At 38.1% G+C, this 18,902-nt stretch overlaps 1 protein-coding gene across 3 annotated transcripts in view; it reads left to right on the forward strand.

The window, feature by feature from the left end:
- The first annotated feature begins 462 nt into the window (after positions 1–462).
- SAB (HYPERSENSITIVE TO PI STARVATION 4) overlaps positions 463–18,902 on the forward strand; it is a 108,895-nt gene continuing 90,455 nt past the window's right edge. For all 3 annotated transcript variants that reach the window (XM_088967119.1, XM_088967126.1, XM_088967166.1), the window contains exons 1-2: positions 463–826; positions 4,442–4,553. In XM_088967119.1, coding sequence (XP_088823245.1) covers positions 756–826; positions 4,442–4,553 — 183 coding nt within the window. In that variant the 5' untranslated portion in view covers positions 463–755. The remainder of the gene's footprint in view (positions 827–4,441; positions 4,554–18,902) is intronic.

Here is an 18,902-nt window from a genome sequence, read left to right on the forward strand (position 1 = left end):
GATATACCCGTCCCGTCCGTCTTACACCAATGGGACCCACCTTTAAATGGCCCCGCCACGAAAGTAAATTCGTAAACTTCTTACTTGAGAGTTGGTCGAATGGTCGGTACACTATCAGATGGGTTAAGGTCATCAGATTCCGATCGTTCAGCTTCGCGGATAATTCCCCTCTTATGGTGGGTCCGCATTCCTTTTTCACGCGCCACGTGTCAAAACCAGAGGGCAAGGTTGGTCTTACTGTTGACTGTGGATACCAATAGTCGAACCCGGGTCTTTGTGGAACAGCCCAACATTGCCGCCAGGCCAATGGAACGAGAATGGTGAAGGGTTAGTTTGGTCATTTCACCATGAACAGGGACATATCGTGCGCGATCTCGTAAAACGAAACACGGATACGTATACGTTCTTTAATGGTACAGCGTATGTTTTCTTTATTTTTTTTGGGTGTAAGCGAATAACACTGGATCCAGAGAGACACTACTGAACAGTTCCTCCTCCTCTCATGATCTCTCTTATAATATCGCTGATCGGAACTCAGTAGCTTATAAATGAATACTTTGGATCTCTGCGTCTGGAGGACAGGTTTGTCTGCAATTCATTGTCAAGGTTCTGATTTGGCAGACCAGACAAGGAAAGCTAGGGTTTTTGACATGAAGGAATGTGGGGGAATCGTACTTCATTTGATCATTATTTGAACTCGGGTGCATCAATTATAGAAGACAGATTATACGGAGTCGGGAAATTCTCAAGCGGAAATGGCGTTGTCGCCTGTCACGTTCCTTTTCGGGTTCCTGCTCATTTCAGTTATCGCATGGGTCATCTTCATGTAAAGCCCTGAATTCTAACTTCTTCTGGATTTTAGCTTTTTTTTTTTTTTTTATCATCATAAATTGCAGTTGGTGCTTCTAATCTGGAAAGTAAGTTCTGTGGAACTGCTTCATCTTTGAAAAGCGGACATTTTTAGAAACAAAGGCCTCTTCACTGGAATTTGTTCCAAGGAAGGTCATTGGCATGATGCTTTCTTGTATTTTTTATTTTTATTTTTATTTTGTTTTTTTTTTATATGCAACACAAGTGGCGTCTAACTTCCATTTGAATTGCGGAAGTTTTCTTGTTTATCAATGTATAGCATCTGACTACATGGGCTCATGGGCTGTACTTGTGTGTGGTTTTTTTTTTTTTCTTTTTGACTACAACAATTGCTCTTTTCTTTTTGATCGATATCAAGATCAGCAAGAACTTTATTGATGTAAATCAGAAAAAAATTAGCAAGGTACATAATAAAAATAATCTACTTCAAGGATCCTTTTCTTGAAGAAATTTGCATCAATACTTATCATCTTTGGGTTATATGAATTTATCTCTTATCAAGCTTACGGCACCGATTTAAGGATCCATTTTGCTCAAATCAGGGGGATAATTTGGAGATAGTCATACTCAGATCCTCAAAAAGAAACTCCGTGTTCTTCTACTACTTTACCTTCATAACAGTGATCTTCACGATTACTTTTTGGTCCCTTCATTGAGAACCTCCTGTCTTCCAAATAAAGAGGAAAGCAATTCCCTCTTATATAAGTATGTAACAATGGGATATCCAAGCAAATCTCTACCTGGTAGATTTTTTACAACAGAACACTACTCCATTCACTTTTTATCATCATCATTGCCACAGATTTTTTTGTTTGCACTCTTCCACATTAGACCTTAGCTAAAGAAAATGTTAGCATATATTTTGGTTAGTCATAAATCCTTTCCTTTCCTCTACTCCATATCTTATGTTAAAGAAAGTGTTAGCATATTCTTTCCCATTCCTTCAAGCTTGATTCTTTTTGGCTTTCCTTTTGTGAGAAGAACCATTACCTTGCATGCTTGCATCACTATTCCTTCTAGGGCAGTCAACGGAGCCTAAAAGTCCAACACCTGCTCTGATTATTTCAGGTTTGGATGATCAATTTACATAATTGGGTTGGATTTGGATTTTGGAGTTTGCATCCATTTAATAATTAGATTGTGTGCATCTAATCCGATTAAACTATACAACATACCTATCATATAGTTATATTTATAAACATATACATGGATAAAATAAAATTGGTATTTCATATGTATATAAATTTATTTTATATGTAAATGTTAAAAGTGAATAATTTTTATAAGTCTTCTTAATCATTTCTTTATTTTCCTTTTAAAATTATAAACAGACCCGAATTAAATCTGTATCTGATCCAAAATCTGATAGTATCCAAATCCAACCCGAGACCCCTAGATCTGATTAGATTAAGATGTAAGACTAACTAGATAATGACCACTCCATCACAAGTACTGAGCCACTATTTTGATCTACTTTGTTTGACATCCATTATCGATATATATTAGGTTTTTTATTTGATTTTTTTGACATATAGGTTTTTTATTCGACTAGGAAGCATGCACGTGCTGCACATAGCAATTTTTTATGATGATGATAGTGAATGGGGAGAGATGTAATAGTTCTAATTACATTTTGTGCCCCTTAGGAGGGGCTATAAGGAATGAAAGAGGAAATGTGGTTGGTCTAGCAACCACAGGTAAGGGGGAGGGGGATTCAAAATTAGTAGTAGGTTGGCTGCAATCAAATAGTTTGGGAACATGGTCCCTTAGACAACTGGTAAGGGAATTATTGAGCCTCACAAGGGAGCTGGATGCAAAAGTGTATTGGTCTAGGAGGTCAGCAAATGCTTTGGTTGACAACCTAGAAAAATAAGGGGTGATTGGGAGTTTTTGTTTTGTGCAGTGTTGTAAGATTTTTGTTATTCAGGGGTCACCTTTTACTTTGGAAGGTGACAGTTGTTTCTTATGTTTTTATCTAATGAAAGTTACCATTTCCTATCAATAAAAAAAAAAGAGGAAATGTGGTTATATTATATTTGGTCCCCTTAGGAGTGGGGGACTCCACTAGGGCAGAATTATTAGCTGCCCTTCAAGGGGTGCAGTTTGTAGTACAGCTAGGAGTGGAGCATCTAATAATAGATGGAGATTCCAAGGTGGTCGTGAGGTGGTTACAGAAACCAGAGTCGGTGGTGTTGGGTGGGGGACCAGCAAATGCTATGATACCTTAGCCAAGCAAGGGGCAAACAAGGAACAATTGTATTGGGCATCTCTGTAGTAAGCTTTTGTTTTTTATGTCTTGGAGAGGTCGCAGCTCGTGTCTCTTCACGGGACACTTGTACTTGTTCTATACACTTTCTAATAAAATCTTTTTTCATTTATAAAAAAATTACATTTTGTGCGGAGGGACCAAATTATAAAAAATAGGGGTTTTCTAGTAAAAAACATGATTTAATGAATGTTAATGGGACTTATTGCCTTACATATAAGACTTGATGAGAGGGATTTGAATAAGGAGACAAGTGGTTGCTCAAATTACATGTCTGTCCTTACAAATAGAGAAAGAGTAAATTAAAAAAAAATGGTGTATTTTAGTAAAAAAAAGTTCCACACTCTCACTTGCACTTTTAATAGTAGTATAAATTTAAAATATTAAATCAAGTTTTATTTGTAAATAATAACCCACTTTATTTAGATTGACTATTTATCTTGTATATCTAATTTGAGTTCCTTATTTAATTTTAAAAATTAAATCAAGTTTGTAATTGATAATCTATTTCATCAAAAAGAATGAGACCCATACCATTCTTTTATTTGAATTAGGAAATTAATTTGAAAGATTAATATAGGTCTTACATCTTTTGAAGTGAGTATTTTTTTTTGATAAGTAGCTACATGTTTGCAGTTAGCATTTTTTCATAGAGTGGAGTTAACCACTGGCTTTTTTTAGAGTGGGTAGACGTGTGTTTGAGGAAGAAGACTTTTATTTGAGAGTGGAAAGAATCCCTCTCTGGATAGGATGCCACTTATCTAAAGTAAAGCATTCTAGTCAAATGAAAGTAAAGAAAGACCAGGCCTCCTTTTTTATCAAGTCAAACCTTTTTTTTTATTAGATGGTTTGAGGTTTGACTATATTGTTCTGAGCTGTGTTTGCCTGGTTTGAGCTTATGCTGGGTTTCAAAACATTAATGTTTATATGAGTTTTGGAACTTTGTTGTTTTATAATATAACTTCCTCATTTTATAATATATCTCCCTTTTGGATACTCCTATCTCTGTTGAAAGTCATATACAAGTAAGTAAAAAAAATTAACCACTATGTTAAGTTGATTTGTTATGATTTCCTGAGATAATTTGGTTTGAAGAACATGCACATTTTCTTTTGAGGTTCTAAACCATCCTTAGTTATGCTTAAAGTCATTTTGATTGTATCATGGTAAAATACTTTAATATTCTTTTAATTTCTTATCTAAGAAAAATGCATCATGATTAATGTACAGAACTACAGTTTATGCTTGTTTCTTAAAGATGCTAGTTCTATTTGAACTCATTTCTTGTTATCAATCTTATTTCAGGTTTGCCGCAAGGTTATTGGCCTGGTTTTTGAGCCGGATAATGGGAGCATCTGTTGGATTTCGGATTGCTGGATGGAACTGCTTGAGGGATGTGATTGTGAAATTCAAGAAGGTTTCTTCTTCAATCATTGTTATTTTGTGTGCTTTGGCTAAGACATATTTGCTTTTATCTTTATTGAACAAATTTTTGCTGGATGGAATTGCTTGAGGGATGTGATTGTGAAATTGTTGTTTGACAAGTTATGTGGTTAAACAAACAATTATGCTACTAGTAATTTTTGTTTTTGTCATTCCATTTGAATCATTTTTTTCCAGATGGTAATTCATTAATGAACTTGATTTTTTCTTTTTCATTTTTTTAATAAGGTGAGTTTGTTTGTAGTTATAAATGGATAGGTGGTGGGTGTTGGTTGGTGTTGGTGATGATTGTGTTGAGAAGAAATCTTAGAGAGTCTTGAAATTTCATTAATCTCTAATTTGTTGGGTTTCTTGGATGGGGTTTACCTTGATCCTGGGAAAGAAGATAGCTAGATTTGGGCCCTTCATGCTTCTGGTCTGTTCTTGTGTGCCTCTTTTCTTGATGAGAATTTACATATATTAGTAATGGTCAAGAGGAAAACCCAAGTTGCTCAAATAGGCATCAGGAACAGTACAAAGAAAACAACAGTTTGTTGACCATACCAAAACAGTAATGAAATAATCTACCCTGTTACACTAAGCCCCTGGTTGTGTGCCTCTTTTTTTAAAAACTCAGTTCCCACTCTCCAGTGTCTGCACCCCTTTCCTGTAAAAGAGGTTTGGTTTAAGTCTATTCCATTTAAGTGGGAACTCTTTATTTGAGAAGATTTTTTTTTTCTTTTTCTTCATGAAAGCATCAAGACATGTGGCTTAATGCAAAAAAAGGAGGCCTTACTGGTATATCTCACTGCATTAGTGTACACTTCGTAAATCTAATGGTGAGTCTTGTTTACATAATTACATTTACTAATCTCTTGTCCATTTGCTCTTAGTACTTGGGGAGGGCTCTTTCCTTTTTTTTTTAGGTACTAGAGGAATATTCTCCTACTTGTGTGGCTAACTTGTTCTCACCAACAACCTTGAGAATGCCAAAAGGACGAGGAAGAATTATGTGGAGATGTGCAGGGGCAGCAATGGTATGGACTTCATGGCAGGAGCGAAATGTTAGATTTTTCAAAGACAATGAAAGAAGTGAGGAGGAAATTTTTTAATGTGTCATCCATAGGGCAGTTTCATGGATAAAAATGATGGAGTTAGTCTTACCTTTTTCCATGGATGACACTTCAAGGAATTGGGTTGTGATAGTGAGCTCATCTTCAACAAAGAGGAGGGAGGCTTGTGCGTGGATGAAACCGAGTAAAGGATTTTTATAATTGAATTTTGATGGTAGTAGTTTCGGAAATCTGGGGCCTTCTGGTATGGGGTCTGTTTAGAAATCAAGAGGGTAATGTAGTTGTGAACTAGCGATGTATTCAGGTCCAATTGGTATTGTGATGCAGTATCTTTGTGGTTTAGCACTATTTTGCAACTAAACTTAGGTCTAGATGTGTAGCACAGAACTAAAGGGCTAACAAAAGAAAGAAGAGAAGAGAAGAGAAGAGAAGAGATGGGAAGAAGATGAAAGGTTGAAAACATTAGGCAATCACACCTGTGGGTGAGTGCAATCACACCAAAATTTGTAGAGAAACTTTGTTTATTCATTAGTCAAAACTGTTCATCAAATGAGTCTTGCAAGCTTAATAAGAAAGAAGCTTCCAAAGGAAGAAACTTGTCCCACTAAGTTAGCTTGCCCAACAAGCTACTTATGAAAAGAAGCTAGATTAGACTAAACCTGTCCCAAACAATTACAAACATAAAACTAAACAAACGGAAATTACTAGACTAAGACCTGTCCCCAAACATAATACCTAAAAATGCAAAATTATAAAAATACCCTTGCTGTCCAAAAATGTAAGACAGTCAAATAAGTCCTGTCCAGCAGCAAACTCAACCACACAAAGGACATCTTAAGCTGGATTGAAGACTCTATGATCTTGCCAAGTTGATTCGCTGCTAACCCAGCTCCCATGTGAGCCCCACATCATCGTATTGATGCCAAATAAACATAGGAGCAGTTTTTTTTTGGATTGTTACACAGGAGCAGCTTTGGTTCTCTTTTGATACCCCTTAAGTTGATTTCCATCATCTTGGGGATTTGATCAGAGATGAAATTATGGTGGTTGTGTTTGGAGTGCAGAAAGCTGTGGGAATGTTTCTGTCGTACATAATTATAGAGGGTGACTCAAGTGATAATAAGCTGGTTGATGAATGAGGAAAAGCTATTTAGATTTATAGAAATCTGATGAGTGTTTGAGTAGGAACATGGAAACTAAGGTCCAATTGTTTAGTAGGGTGGCAAATGGCATGGCTGATATGTTAGCCAAGGAAGGGGTAAATAGAAACCAGGTTTTCTGGGCTTAATTGTAATACATGTTTTGGGGGGAGATTACTGGCGTGATGCTCCATTGGGTTATCTCTTTAGTTGGGTTTTCTTCAAATTTGTATAGTCTTGTAAATTTTAATCTATGAAGCGCTTTTGGTATTGATAAATTGTGGCAATTTTGGTTGTCTATGCTGAAGGCATAGTTGTCATTGGGAGCAACATATCCAAAATCTCAAAACTGAAGTGGTATTTGGCTATAGGTTTTGAAATTAAGGATCTAGATCATCATCATCTATGCCTTGTCTATGCTGAACTATATAGGGTTGACGATAATCCTGTTTCACCATTCCGTTTTGTTTAGTGCCATATAAATCAAGGATTTGGATTAACTCAGGAATTTCTTGGGGATATATAGCACGTCTGATGCACCTCGCCTAGGTCCTAGGCGCACCCCTTTCAAAAGGCGATGCGCCTTGTGCCTCAGCCCAGGCATGTGCTCACTGAAGCTCCGAGAACCCCCTATTTACTAATGTTGTTCATTCATTAATTCCAATAAAATATCTTCTTTAAAGACAATTAAAGTTATAAAATCATTATTTTTCATCTGAGAAATAAGAATTTCAAACCCTAACATAGACTTGTTTGGGCTTGCCTCGAGGGGCATAGTACAAAGGCAACTCATAGAATCACGAATGCAGTATGTTTTACATCACCTTAGCTACTTGAAGCAATGCAATTAAGGAAAAAAGAGATTGTGGGTTTTACATGCTTGAAAATGCTTTATATGTTTGCTTTTTTTTTTTTTTTTAAATTTTCATTTGAATACGCTTTACATGTTATGTTTATGTATTTTAGTTTTAGATAATTGGTTTTTTAAAACATTTATTTTAAAATTTATGTTTATATTTTTTATTAACATTATGTTTAATATTTTTTGCATTTTTTAAAATTCTTGGCACTTTTTTGAATTTTCTGACTTTTTTTTTGATTTTTTAGTTTTTTTTTTTAGTTTTGCGCCTTTCTTAAAAGTTGTGTTCCTCACCTTGCGCCTCAGGCGCAAATTGGCCCTTGTGCCTTGCGCTTTAAAACACTGTATTCATTTCATAGAGGAAGTATATCTTGGATTTGTTGAAGGAGATGGGTAAACTTAGAGCTAAGCCCGCTGATACTCCTACAAATCCTAATCATAAGATTTATGGGAGTAAGGGTGATTTCATTGTGGATGAAGGGATGTATCAGTGTTAGTGTTTTGTTGACAAACTTCTATATGTGCATTTTTTAAGGTAAATAAAATATAAACGTCATTAAATGATGATCATGGAGAGCAATATGCAAGCACTGTGGTAATGAGAAATCACCCAACAAAGGAAAAACTAAAGAGAAAAAGTACAATACATCAATCCCCCATTCCATCTCTAAAGATGACCAAAGACCATGACATCTTCTTTAGGGTGTTCAATCACCTTGTAGCCCATGAGTTGCTTAGGTTTCCAACTCTCCCTCTTGGAGCAAACCTCAAGGATAGTAGATTCTAGAATCTAATTTTAGAAAGGTTTGCAAAAAGATTGGCACTTTGGAAGATGAATTACATTTCCTTGGGAGGTAAGATAACTTTGATAAACTCCGTGCTTGCTACTTTAGAAAGGTTTGCAAAAAGATTGGGACTTCTGGAAGATAGGATAATTTTCGAAAAAATTATATGGGATATTCTGTGGGAGTTGGGGGAGGGGAGGGAAAGAAGGATCACCTGGTTAAGTGGGAGATATAGTATGTACGAGCAAGAGGTTTGGGAATAAGTAATGTAGGAAAAAACAATACGACCTTGATGGGGAAACGACTTTCGAAATGGGCTATTAAGAAAGGTTGTGACACAAAGTGGTGGGAGGGAGAGAGGGAGGGAGGGGGGGAGGGAGCCTTTGGGCGGGCTCATTTGCGTGTTCAAGCCCGTCCGGGGGCCGGGTAATAGGTCTAGGCATCACTATGGAAAGCTATTCATGGTCTAGCACACAACATTTATCATACCTAACAAAACTTGTACCTTTTCTCTGTTTTAAAAGGAGTCCATCTCAAGTTTTCTTACACCTCCCTTACTTATTGTGGGTATAAGTTGGGATTTTGGATTCAGAAGAGGTTTAAAAGAGGGTGAATTTGCTAAGGTTGCAGATTTTTTGCTCATCCTGGATAAGTTTGTCTTGACTTATCCAAGCCTAATGGGCATGTTTGGACTTCCCATCCTAAAGGTCTCTTCACGTGTGCCTCTTTCTTTAATTCTCTTTACTTTTCTCCTCATGGTCAACCTTTTCCTTCCAAAGGAGTTGGGTGTAGGCTTGTCCCCCCCTAAAATACGTGCCTTTTGTTGGGAAGTTTATTATAGGAATATTAAGACTTTGGACAATCTATAAAAAAGAAGACTTTCTCTGCGTATCCCCTAATTGGTGTATTCTATGCAAGTCCAATGGTGAGAATCGTTACCACCTACTAATCTCTTGTCCAGTTGTTGCAGGTAATTGGTATTGTTTTGGGTGTAGGTCAGTAGGTGAAACTTGCTGTTGGTGGTGGTGAGATTGTTTGGTCTGACTGGTACATTTTCTTGGCCCAGCAGAAGGGAAAGAGTCTTGTGGAGATGTACAAGGGCAGCAGTTCTCTGGACTATTTGGGAAGAAAAGAATGCAAGAATTTTTCTCAAGGAAAGGAGTGAAGGGTGATGCATCGGGTCAGAACTTGGATATCTTTTCACATCTTTCTTTTGATAATGTTTGGAGAAACTGGGGTGAGGTGGCGAATAGTTCTTCAAAACAGAAGCCGACAGTTTGTCTTTGGTCACCTCCTACTGAACAATTTATTTACTAAATTAAATTTTGATGGAAGCAGGGGGTGTTTATTGAGATAATGAATGCGTTGTTCTCAAGACTAGTGGGAGTGGGGGACTCAATCAGGGTTGAATTCCCTGCAGTGATTCAAGGGGTGTAGATAGTTAAAGACTTGACTTTGGACAAGTTGATCGTTGAGGGAGACTCCAAGTTAGTGGTGGGATGCCTAAAGAAGCTGGTGACTGTCATTTGGGCATTTAGGGATGAGATTAAGAAGTTTAAATAGCAATATGACCTTGAAGATTCAATGGGTGAGAATATCATTTAAAGCTGTCTACGGGCATTGATTCAAAGCTGGTAGATTGGGCCTTGTGTTTACCAGATTTTGAGGGGGTAAAAAAAAGGATTTGTACTTCAGAGCTGTAATTGGAAGTCTTTTGTTGTTTGTGTTTTTGGTTAGTGGTTTGCTTGTTGTTTCTTGTTTTTTCTGGTTGTATTGGGTGATGCCTCATCACCAGCTTCTCTTGTGAGATCTTTTTTATTAAAATTTTCCTTCTTATTTATCTTCAAAAAAAAAAAAAGGAAACAAAGAGTGGCTAATGGGATGGCTGATTCCTTACCTAAGCTAGGGCTTAATAGGGATCATTTATATTGGGCTCAATTGTAATCTGTTTTCTTATGATTTTTTGGATGTTAGAGGTGCATCTCACACCTCTTCTTGGGATGCTTGTACTGCTTTATATATCTATTTTTCCTTATAAAGTTTGATTTTTTATTTCCTCTCTTTTCTCAGCTCTTGGATGTCAACAGTTGATGAATTTGGAGGATTATCCTTTTATGGCATGTGGAGGAATTTGCTCAAAATCCTTAAATCTACCTAAATAGCTCTCCCATTTTCATTATCTAATTTTGAATTTAGCTTTCAATTTGATTGCAATGCCAAATACAATTCAAGTCTAGCTGGTAGAGGGGGGGGGGTCTTCTCCAAATTGGATTGGAGCATCTTTTGAGCCTATAGTGGTCCCATTGACGATGTATAGAGTGCCTGAGATACATATGAGGTGGATCAGTACTGCCTTAGGTTAGGGCTTTTTGTGGGGAGGTAGTCTCATTAGAGATCAACACTTTTAGTAACCTTCAAAATGCAAGGCCCTGTTGGTGTTTCCTTGTCTCAACTCTCATGCACTTTCTTTGTAGAGTAAGTTGTGAAAAAATATATCTAAAGTTTGGGAAATTTTCTCCATTTGGATGCAGGTGGACTCTTCTGTTGGACATGGAATGCTTATTTAGGTCATCTTTTTTTGATTCACCTAAGAAGAGAGGAAAGATCTTTTGGGAATGTACCATAGCTGCAATTATTTTCGGGCTCCAATACACTCCTGCTGTTTGCTGATGATATTGTATTAATTGATGAAACTAATAATAGATTTCACTTAGGGTTGGAAACAAAGAAATAACTTGATGTAACCTTTTTTTTTTGATCAGCAACACAGAAATGATTCATTAAATTAGAAAGGATGTGTACAACAAGAAGTTGTGGGTAGACGAAAAGTCCACAGAAAATCCACTAATTACAATACAGTCCCAAGCTTAACCCAACAAAGAAATTCATTAATTACAACAAGTCCCAAAGGACCCAAAGGAAATCCCACTAACTATAACATAGCCCAGAACATAGATTGTCTTTGAACTCCTTGCTTAGCTAGACCCTCAGTCATGCTATTAGCTTACCTCCTAATCCATCTTATTTGAATTTCCGTGTCTTTAGAAGCTTGCTTAAAGTGCATGAGCTCATTTCTTAGCCTCTAGATTGCTCCTTCTCCTTTTTTCAGCCAATTTACAGCTACTTTTGAGTCCCCTTCAATAATCAACCTGTTAATCCCCAACTCTTTAACTTTCTCAACACCAAATACTGCTGCTTTCAGTTCTGAATTCACCACATCACCATGCTGAATAGGGCCTAAGAACATGGCAATGATATTTCCATTCTCTTCCCTTATTACCCCGTCAATACCCGATGGGCCAGGGTTTCCCAAACAGTTACCATCAAAGTTTAGTTTCTTCCACCCAGCATCCGGAGGGGACCAGAATTTAGTTACCATAGGTCTTGTAGAAGCAATGTTTGCAATTGTTCCCCATTATCTGAAGAATTCTTTTGTCTTAAAAGAAGTGTAATTAGGGAAGTCCTTAGGAAAGAGAAACCGACTATTTTCTTAATTCAAGACTCAAAGCTGACAGAGGTGGATAGAAGATGGGTGAGGAGTGTTTGGTCAGCTAGAGGGTTAAGTTGGGCGTTTACACAATCATGGGGAGAATCAGGAGGCATCGTTACAATATGGAAGAATGAAGAGATGGATTGTATTGAAGAACTTATTGGCAATTTTACAATAACAATCAAATTGAGAAGGAAAGAGGATGGTTTTGAGTGGGCCTTAACCAATGTCTATGGACCTAACTCGTATAGGGAGAGGGATGATTTTTGGGATGAACTTGCAGCCATTAGGGGTCTTGGAATGGACTGTGGTGTTTGGGGGGTGATTTCAATGTCATAAGATTCCTAAATGAGACTACCAATCCAAACCGTAGGGTCACCTCTAGCATGAGAAAGTTCAACCTTTTTGTGGACTCATATGAATTGAGAGAGCTTCCTATGTTGCAAGCAAACTTCACTTGGTCCAATTTCCAAGAAGAACCCCTATGTTGTAAATTAGATAGATTCTTATTCTCTTCAGATTTCGAATCTGTGTGGAGGGGACTAGCAGTAAGGGCTCTCCCTAGACCTACCTCGGACCATTGTCCAGTTAGGTTATCCCAAAAAAACTTAGGAGGGGGGCCATGTCCTTTCTGGTTTGAGAACATGTGGCTGCTCCATCCTGAATTTATAAAAAGGTTCAACTGTGGTGGGAAGAAGACCAAGTGGAATTCAGGTGGAAAGGGTACAAGTTTTATAAGAAGCTACATGCCCTGAAAGCTAGAATGAAAGCTTGGAATAAGGAGGAATTTGGAAGAGTGGAAGAAAGAAAAGAGTAGATTGCCATTAGGATTCAAGAAATTGATGGAGGTGAGGCAGAGAGGAGATTGATAGTAGGAGTGAGGGAAGAGCGTTGGAAGCTGAAACAGGAATTGCAGGAAATCATAAGGAAAGAGGAGATAAGTTGGAGGCAAAAATCTAGGTGTAAGTGGCTGAAGGAGGGAGATGGGAATGCCAAATTTTTTCATACCTTAGCAAACAGAAGGAAGAGGAAGAATTTTGTGGGGAGGCTGGAATGGAATGGGGAAGTTATTACAAGTGAGGAGGAAATAACAAGAGCCGTTGTGGAGCATTTCAAATCCATTTATGATAGCCCAAGGAGAGAGAGAGAGAAGAAATTCCTGACCTTGATTGGCTCCCAGGGAATAGGTTTTTGATGGATCAGCTAGAAAAGAATTTTGAAGTCCAAGAAGTAAAAGATGCAGTTTTTTCAATGGAATGATCTAAAGCCCTAGGCCTAGATGGTTTCACGATGGCCTTTTACCAAGATGGCTGGAACATTATAGGTGGTGATTTAACGGAGGTCTTCTTGGAATTCTTTGAGAGAGGCAAGATAAATTTGGGTGCCAATGCTACTTTCATAGCTCTGATTCCTAAAAAAGTAAATTCAAACCACCCAAAGGATTTTAGGCCCATAAGCCTAATTGGTAGTATGTATAAGGTAATCTCAAAGGTCTTGGCAGAAAGAATAAAAAAGGTACCACCATCCTTGATTTCTCCGAACCAAGGGGCATTTGTGTCAGGAAGACAAATTATTGTTCAGATCCTTATTGCCAATGAATGTGTGGATTACAGAAAAAGAGGAGAAAAGGGCTTGATTTGCAAATTGGACTTGGAGAAAGCCTATGATTTGGTGGACTGGGGTTTTTTATTGGAAGTATTGAGAATCAGAGGATTTTGAGAAAGGTGGTGCATGTGGGTTAAGGGTTGTATCTCTTCATGCCACTACTCCATTCCAGTGAATGGGGTAGCCAAGGATTTCTTCCCAGCAAAGAGAGGTTTAAGACAAGGGGACCCTCTTTCTCCTTTTCTTTTCACCCTGATAATTGACGTGTTGAGTGTCCAGATCACTAGAGCCGATGCTAGAAATTTGCTTATAGGGTGGAGAGTAGGGAGGGAGGAAATAGTTGTAACCCACCTTTAGGGTGTAGAATCACTCTACTTAAGTCAACATTAGCAAGTTTTGGAAAGATTCTCAAAAAGGCTAGCGGGTTGGAAGAGGAACTACATCTCTTTAGGGTGTAGAATCACTCTAATTAAGTCAACATTAGCAAATTTGCCGGTGTATTTTTTGTTTACCTTCAAATTGCCTATTAAGATTGCAAACCAGGTTGAAAAAATAATGAGAGATTTTCTGTGAGAACCTGGAGATACTAAAAAGGATCATAGGGTAAAATGGGTAGTGGTGTCTAGAAAGAAAGACAAAGGGGGCTTAGGGATTTGGAAATATTAGAATAAGAAACACAACTTTGTTAGGTAAGTGGCTATGGAGGTTTCTTAAGGAACAAGAGAGTCTATGGCACAAGGTGATAAGAAGTATTCATGGAATGGCAGCAAATGGTTGGGACGCTGGACTCGACCCAAGGGCTTCGCGCTTTTCCCCTGTGGAATGATATTGTTGGTATCTTGCCTATCTTCTCTCCTTTCATCAAGTATGATGCTTGTGTGGGTAATATGATTCTTTTTTGGGAGGACTTGTGGATTGGAGAATTTCCTCTTGAGGATAGATTCCTGAACCTATATTCCTGAATCTCCCTTAAGGAGAGGTTTGAGGGATTCAGAAGTGGACTCGGCAATTGATATTTTTTCTCTTCTAATTCAGTTTTTCTAGATCACTCTTCTCCTGACAATAGAATTTGGACTGAAACTTCTACAGGCAGTTTTTCTTGTTCTTTGTTTTTCAATGCTTTGGTCCTTCCATCTAACCCGGTATCTTCCTTTCCTGTTAAAGAAGTATGGAGCGCTCCGGTCCCCCCAAAAGTAAGGGCTTTTTGTTGGGAAGTGGTTCTCCAAAAAATCAATACCTTGGAAGTGCTTCAAAGAAAGAGACCAAATTGGTGCTTGTCACCTCATGTTTGTAGCCTTTGCTTGAGGAATGGTGAGACGGTGAATCACCTATTAATTTCTTGTCCTTTTAGTGCTCTAATTTGGGATTGGTTCTCTTCTCTCTTTTATTGTAGGTGAACTCCTCCCACAAGCATAGCGGATTTATTTGGCCCTAGCTTTTTCTGACAACCAAAGAAGAAAGGAAGGGTGATGTGGAGAACAATGAGGGCAGCTATCTTGTGGGCAGTACGGGAAGAGAGAAATAATAGGATTTTCCAAGGGAAAGAAAAATCAGCTCTTGAAGTTATTGAAAGGATCACCATCAAGGCAATACATCAGCTGAAAACTCTTGAACTGTTCAAGGATGTCTCTATAGATGATATTTTTGGAGGCTGGAGTATTTTAGCAAGGTCTTCTACTTCATCAGCTGCCATACAAGCAGTTTGGTCCCCTCCTATGCAGTGTAATGTCAAACTGAACTTTGATGGCAGCTCTATTGGGAACTTCGAACCTTCTGGAACAGGGGGTGTGTTTAGAGATGCGGAAGGAAAAATCCTACCTCTGTATTCTGGTCCAATAGGTTTGGGGGACTTGCTTAGAGCTGAAGTATTGGCTCTCCTCCAGGGGCTCAGATGGGCCAAGCAATTGGGTTTTCAGTAGTTAGAAGTGGAGGGGGATTCCAAATTAGTAGTAGGTTGGCTGCAATCAAATAGTTTGGGAACGTGGTCCCTTAGACAACATGTAAGGGAATTATTGAGCCTCACAAGGGAATTGGATCCCCAAGTGTATTGGTCTAGGAGGTCAGCAAATGCTTTAGTTGACAACCTAGAAAAACAAGGGGTGAATCAGGAGGTTTTGTTTTGTGCAGTGTTGTAAGTTATTTGTTATACAAGGGTCATCTTTTACTTTAGAAGGTGACAGTTGTTCGTCTGGTTTTATCTAATGAAAGCTACCGTTTCCTATCAAAAAAAAAAAAACAATTTCAAAGTTTTCACCCAATGTGCCAACCTTATAGTTATCACTTCAATCATAACATCTCTACTTCTTTTCTTATCATCAAATATCCTCAGATTTCTTTCCTCCCAAATTGTCCAAGCCATTGCTGCTCTAGTGTACCTTCCCATCACTTTACCTCTCCTTTACCAAGTTTTACTACTATGCAAGAAATCGAGGAGGAGTTAGCTCACGTTAACCCAGAACTGAACAGGGATACATCATAGAGAGGTAAACATTCGGGTAAGAGAAGCGGTCTTTGTATGAAACAAATGGCGGGGAATATTTCCTTCCAAAATGAGGAGACAAAAAACTCCAATAATTCCTTATAGGGTTTGACGACCAACTGTCCTCCTTTGCCTCTTGCCCTAAATTCTCAATCGAGCTTAGGTAACTCCGACAACTCTATACATTCAGTTTTTGCTACTGATGTGGTTTCTATGTCCTTTGTTCTAGATTCCCTTCCCAGTTCAGAGTCAAAAGCCCATGTCAGAAGGCCACAAGGAGACATCAGGGGGAGATGGAAGGGAATGAGAGGGTGGAGGAAACATGCAGGGATAAAAGAATTTGGGGAATCATTTAGATTATAATTGGTGAAGTTGAAATAAATGAACTAAAGAGGAAGGTTACAAATGGGATAGAAATGGTATGCAGTGGGGAGTATGAGGGCAGAGTTGAGGAGATGGCTACGAGTGGAGAGCACAAAAATACTAAAAGAGGGGAGACTAGTAAGGAGGATTCAATAGCAGAATTTGTGGGAAAGCTACGGTGTAAACTGAAGAATCCAAATGATCTAAAAGCTTTTCTACAAAAAAGGAGAGTAAGATTAGAAAAGAAAATTGAGCGAAGTTGAGAGGTTAAAAAGAGATATTGAGGGTGATAAGAAGTTTGGGGTGAGAGGGGATAGAAGGAAAGGGACTAAATAAATCTTTGGTGGTATTAGGGTTGAGTCTTAAAGTTGAAATGAGAATCCTAAGCTGGAATCTGAGGGGGTTGGGTAGTGCGAGGAAGAGAGCAACTATCAAAGAGGTGATTAAGAAGTTCGACTCGGATGTGGTGTTAATTCAGGAATCCAAGAGATCTGATTTTGATAGCAGATGGGCAAGAGGTGCCTGGAGGTCTAGGGGGATAAAATGGGCAGCTGCTCCATCATGGGGAGCCTTAGGGGGGATTGTAACATCGTGGAAAGAAGATGTGATGATAGGATTGGAGGAATTAAGTGGAGATCATTCAGTCTCTTTGAAGTTCAGGCAGATGGAAGATGGTTTTGAATGGGTTTTAACAAATGTATATGGCCCCAATGACTATAGGCAGAGGAAGAAATTGTGGGAAGATTTGAGTGATATTAGGGGCCTCTGGGAAGGACATTGCTGTGTGGGAGGTAGGGGTGTAAATAGATCGAATTCGAATCGAATCAAGCAATATCCGAATCCGAATAGAAAACCCGACATCCGAATTCGACACGATATCCGACGGATATTGAAAACTAATATCCGAATTCAAATCCGATTAAATATTCAAATATTCGAGTATTTGATTCAAATACGATTAATTAATTATTTTAGATATTTATTAAATATAAAAGTAAATATTTTATTGATATAAAGTATATAAATATATAGATTATATAAAATATCTTTTATATTATATATAAGAATTAAATAATCGGTCGAATTCGGATATTTATCGAATCAAATCAAATCGTATCTGAATTCGAACCCGATTAACTATTATGTAAGAATGGGATATCCGAATTCGATTGATTATATATTCGAATTATCTGAATTCGATTCGATTATGTCGAATATCAAATTCGAAATCGGATTTTCAAATACCTTTGACACCCCTAGTGGGAGGGGACTTTAATGTAGTGAGGTTCAAAGAGGAAACCAACTATCCGAGACAGAGAGTGATAACTAGAATGAGAAATTTCAACCAGTTTGTGGACACTTTTGAGCTTAAAGAAATTCCACTCCGAAGTAATATTTTCACATGGTCCAACCTACAATCAAGCCCGATATGCTCTAAGCTAGATAGGTTTTTGTTCTCAACAGATTGGGAAGAGCATTGGGGGAATTTGACTTCTAGGGCACTCCCTAGACTCACTTCGGACCACTGGACCATAATGATGTGTAAGGAGGAAATGAGAGGAGATGGGCCTACCCCATTTAGGTTTGAGAATATGTGGCTGGTCCATTTGGGCTTCATTGAGAAAATCAGAGAATGGTGGGAGCAATGTAATCCATTAGTAAAATGGGAGGGTATGAAATTCCACAAGAAGCTTCAATTCCTAAAATCCCAAATAAAGGAGTGGAACTGTCTAGAGTTTGGAAGATTGGAGGAGAGAAAGCAGATTTTGATGGAGCAGATAGAGGAATTGGATTTGAAGGAAGAAAGGGGATCTTTTGGAGAGGAAGACAGGAAGGTGAGATGGAGTGTGAGGAGGCAGATGGAAGATCTCTTGTTTCAGGAGGAAATAAGCTAGAGACAAAAATCCAGATGTAAATGGTTAAAGGAGGGAGATAGAAACATGAGGTTGTTCCATTATGTGGCAAATGGTAGAAGGAAGAATTTCATTTCAAAATTTGAAGTTGAAGGTGTAGCAGAGGCTTTTGTAAATCATTTTAAAGCTATTTTTAGACGGCCTGTAAATGCGAGGGTTTGGCAGGAGGGGCTGGATTGGCCAACTCTAAGTGTAGTGGATAAGGAGGGGTTAGAGAAGAATTTTGATCTAGAGTAGATAAAGGAAGCGGTGTTCTCGATGGATAGGACAAAAACTCTAGGCTCAGATAGATTCACAATGGCATTTTATCAGGATTGTTGGGGTATTGTGAAGTAGTATATAGTGCTGGTTTTTGAGGAGTTTCACACAAGGGGAATAATTAATCGGGGCCTAAACTTCACTTTCATTGCTTTGGTCCCAAAGAACAAAGAGGCTTTACAACCAAGGGATTTTAGACTTATCAGCTTGGTGAATAGTCTGTACAAGATAATTGCAAAGTGTTGTTTCTAAGGATAAATAAAGTTCTTCCAACCATCATTGCACCCAACCAAGGAGCTTTTGTGAAGGGAAGGCAGATCACTGATCAAATTTTGATTGCAAATGATAGTTTGGAAAGTTTTAGGAAATCCAAGAAAAAG

This window comes from Nelumbo lutea, chromosome 1 (assembly GCF_056320005.1).
Source record: "Nelumbo lutea isolate HS-2025 chromosome 1, American lotus-T2T, whole genome shotgun sequence".
Classification (NCBI taxonomy): domain Eukaryota; kingdom Viridiplantae; phylum Streptophyta; class Magnoliopsida; order Proteales; family Nelumbonaceae; genus Nelumbo; species Nelumbo lutea.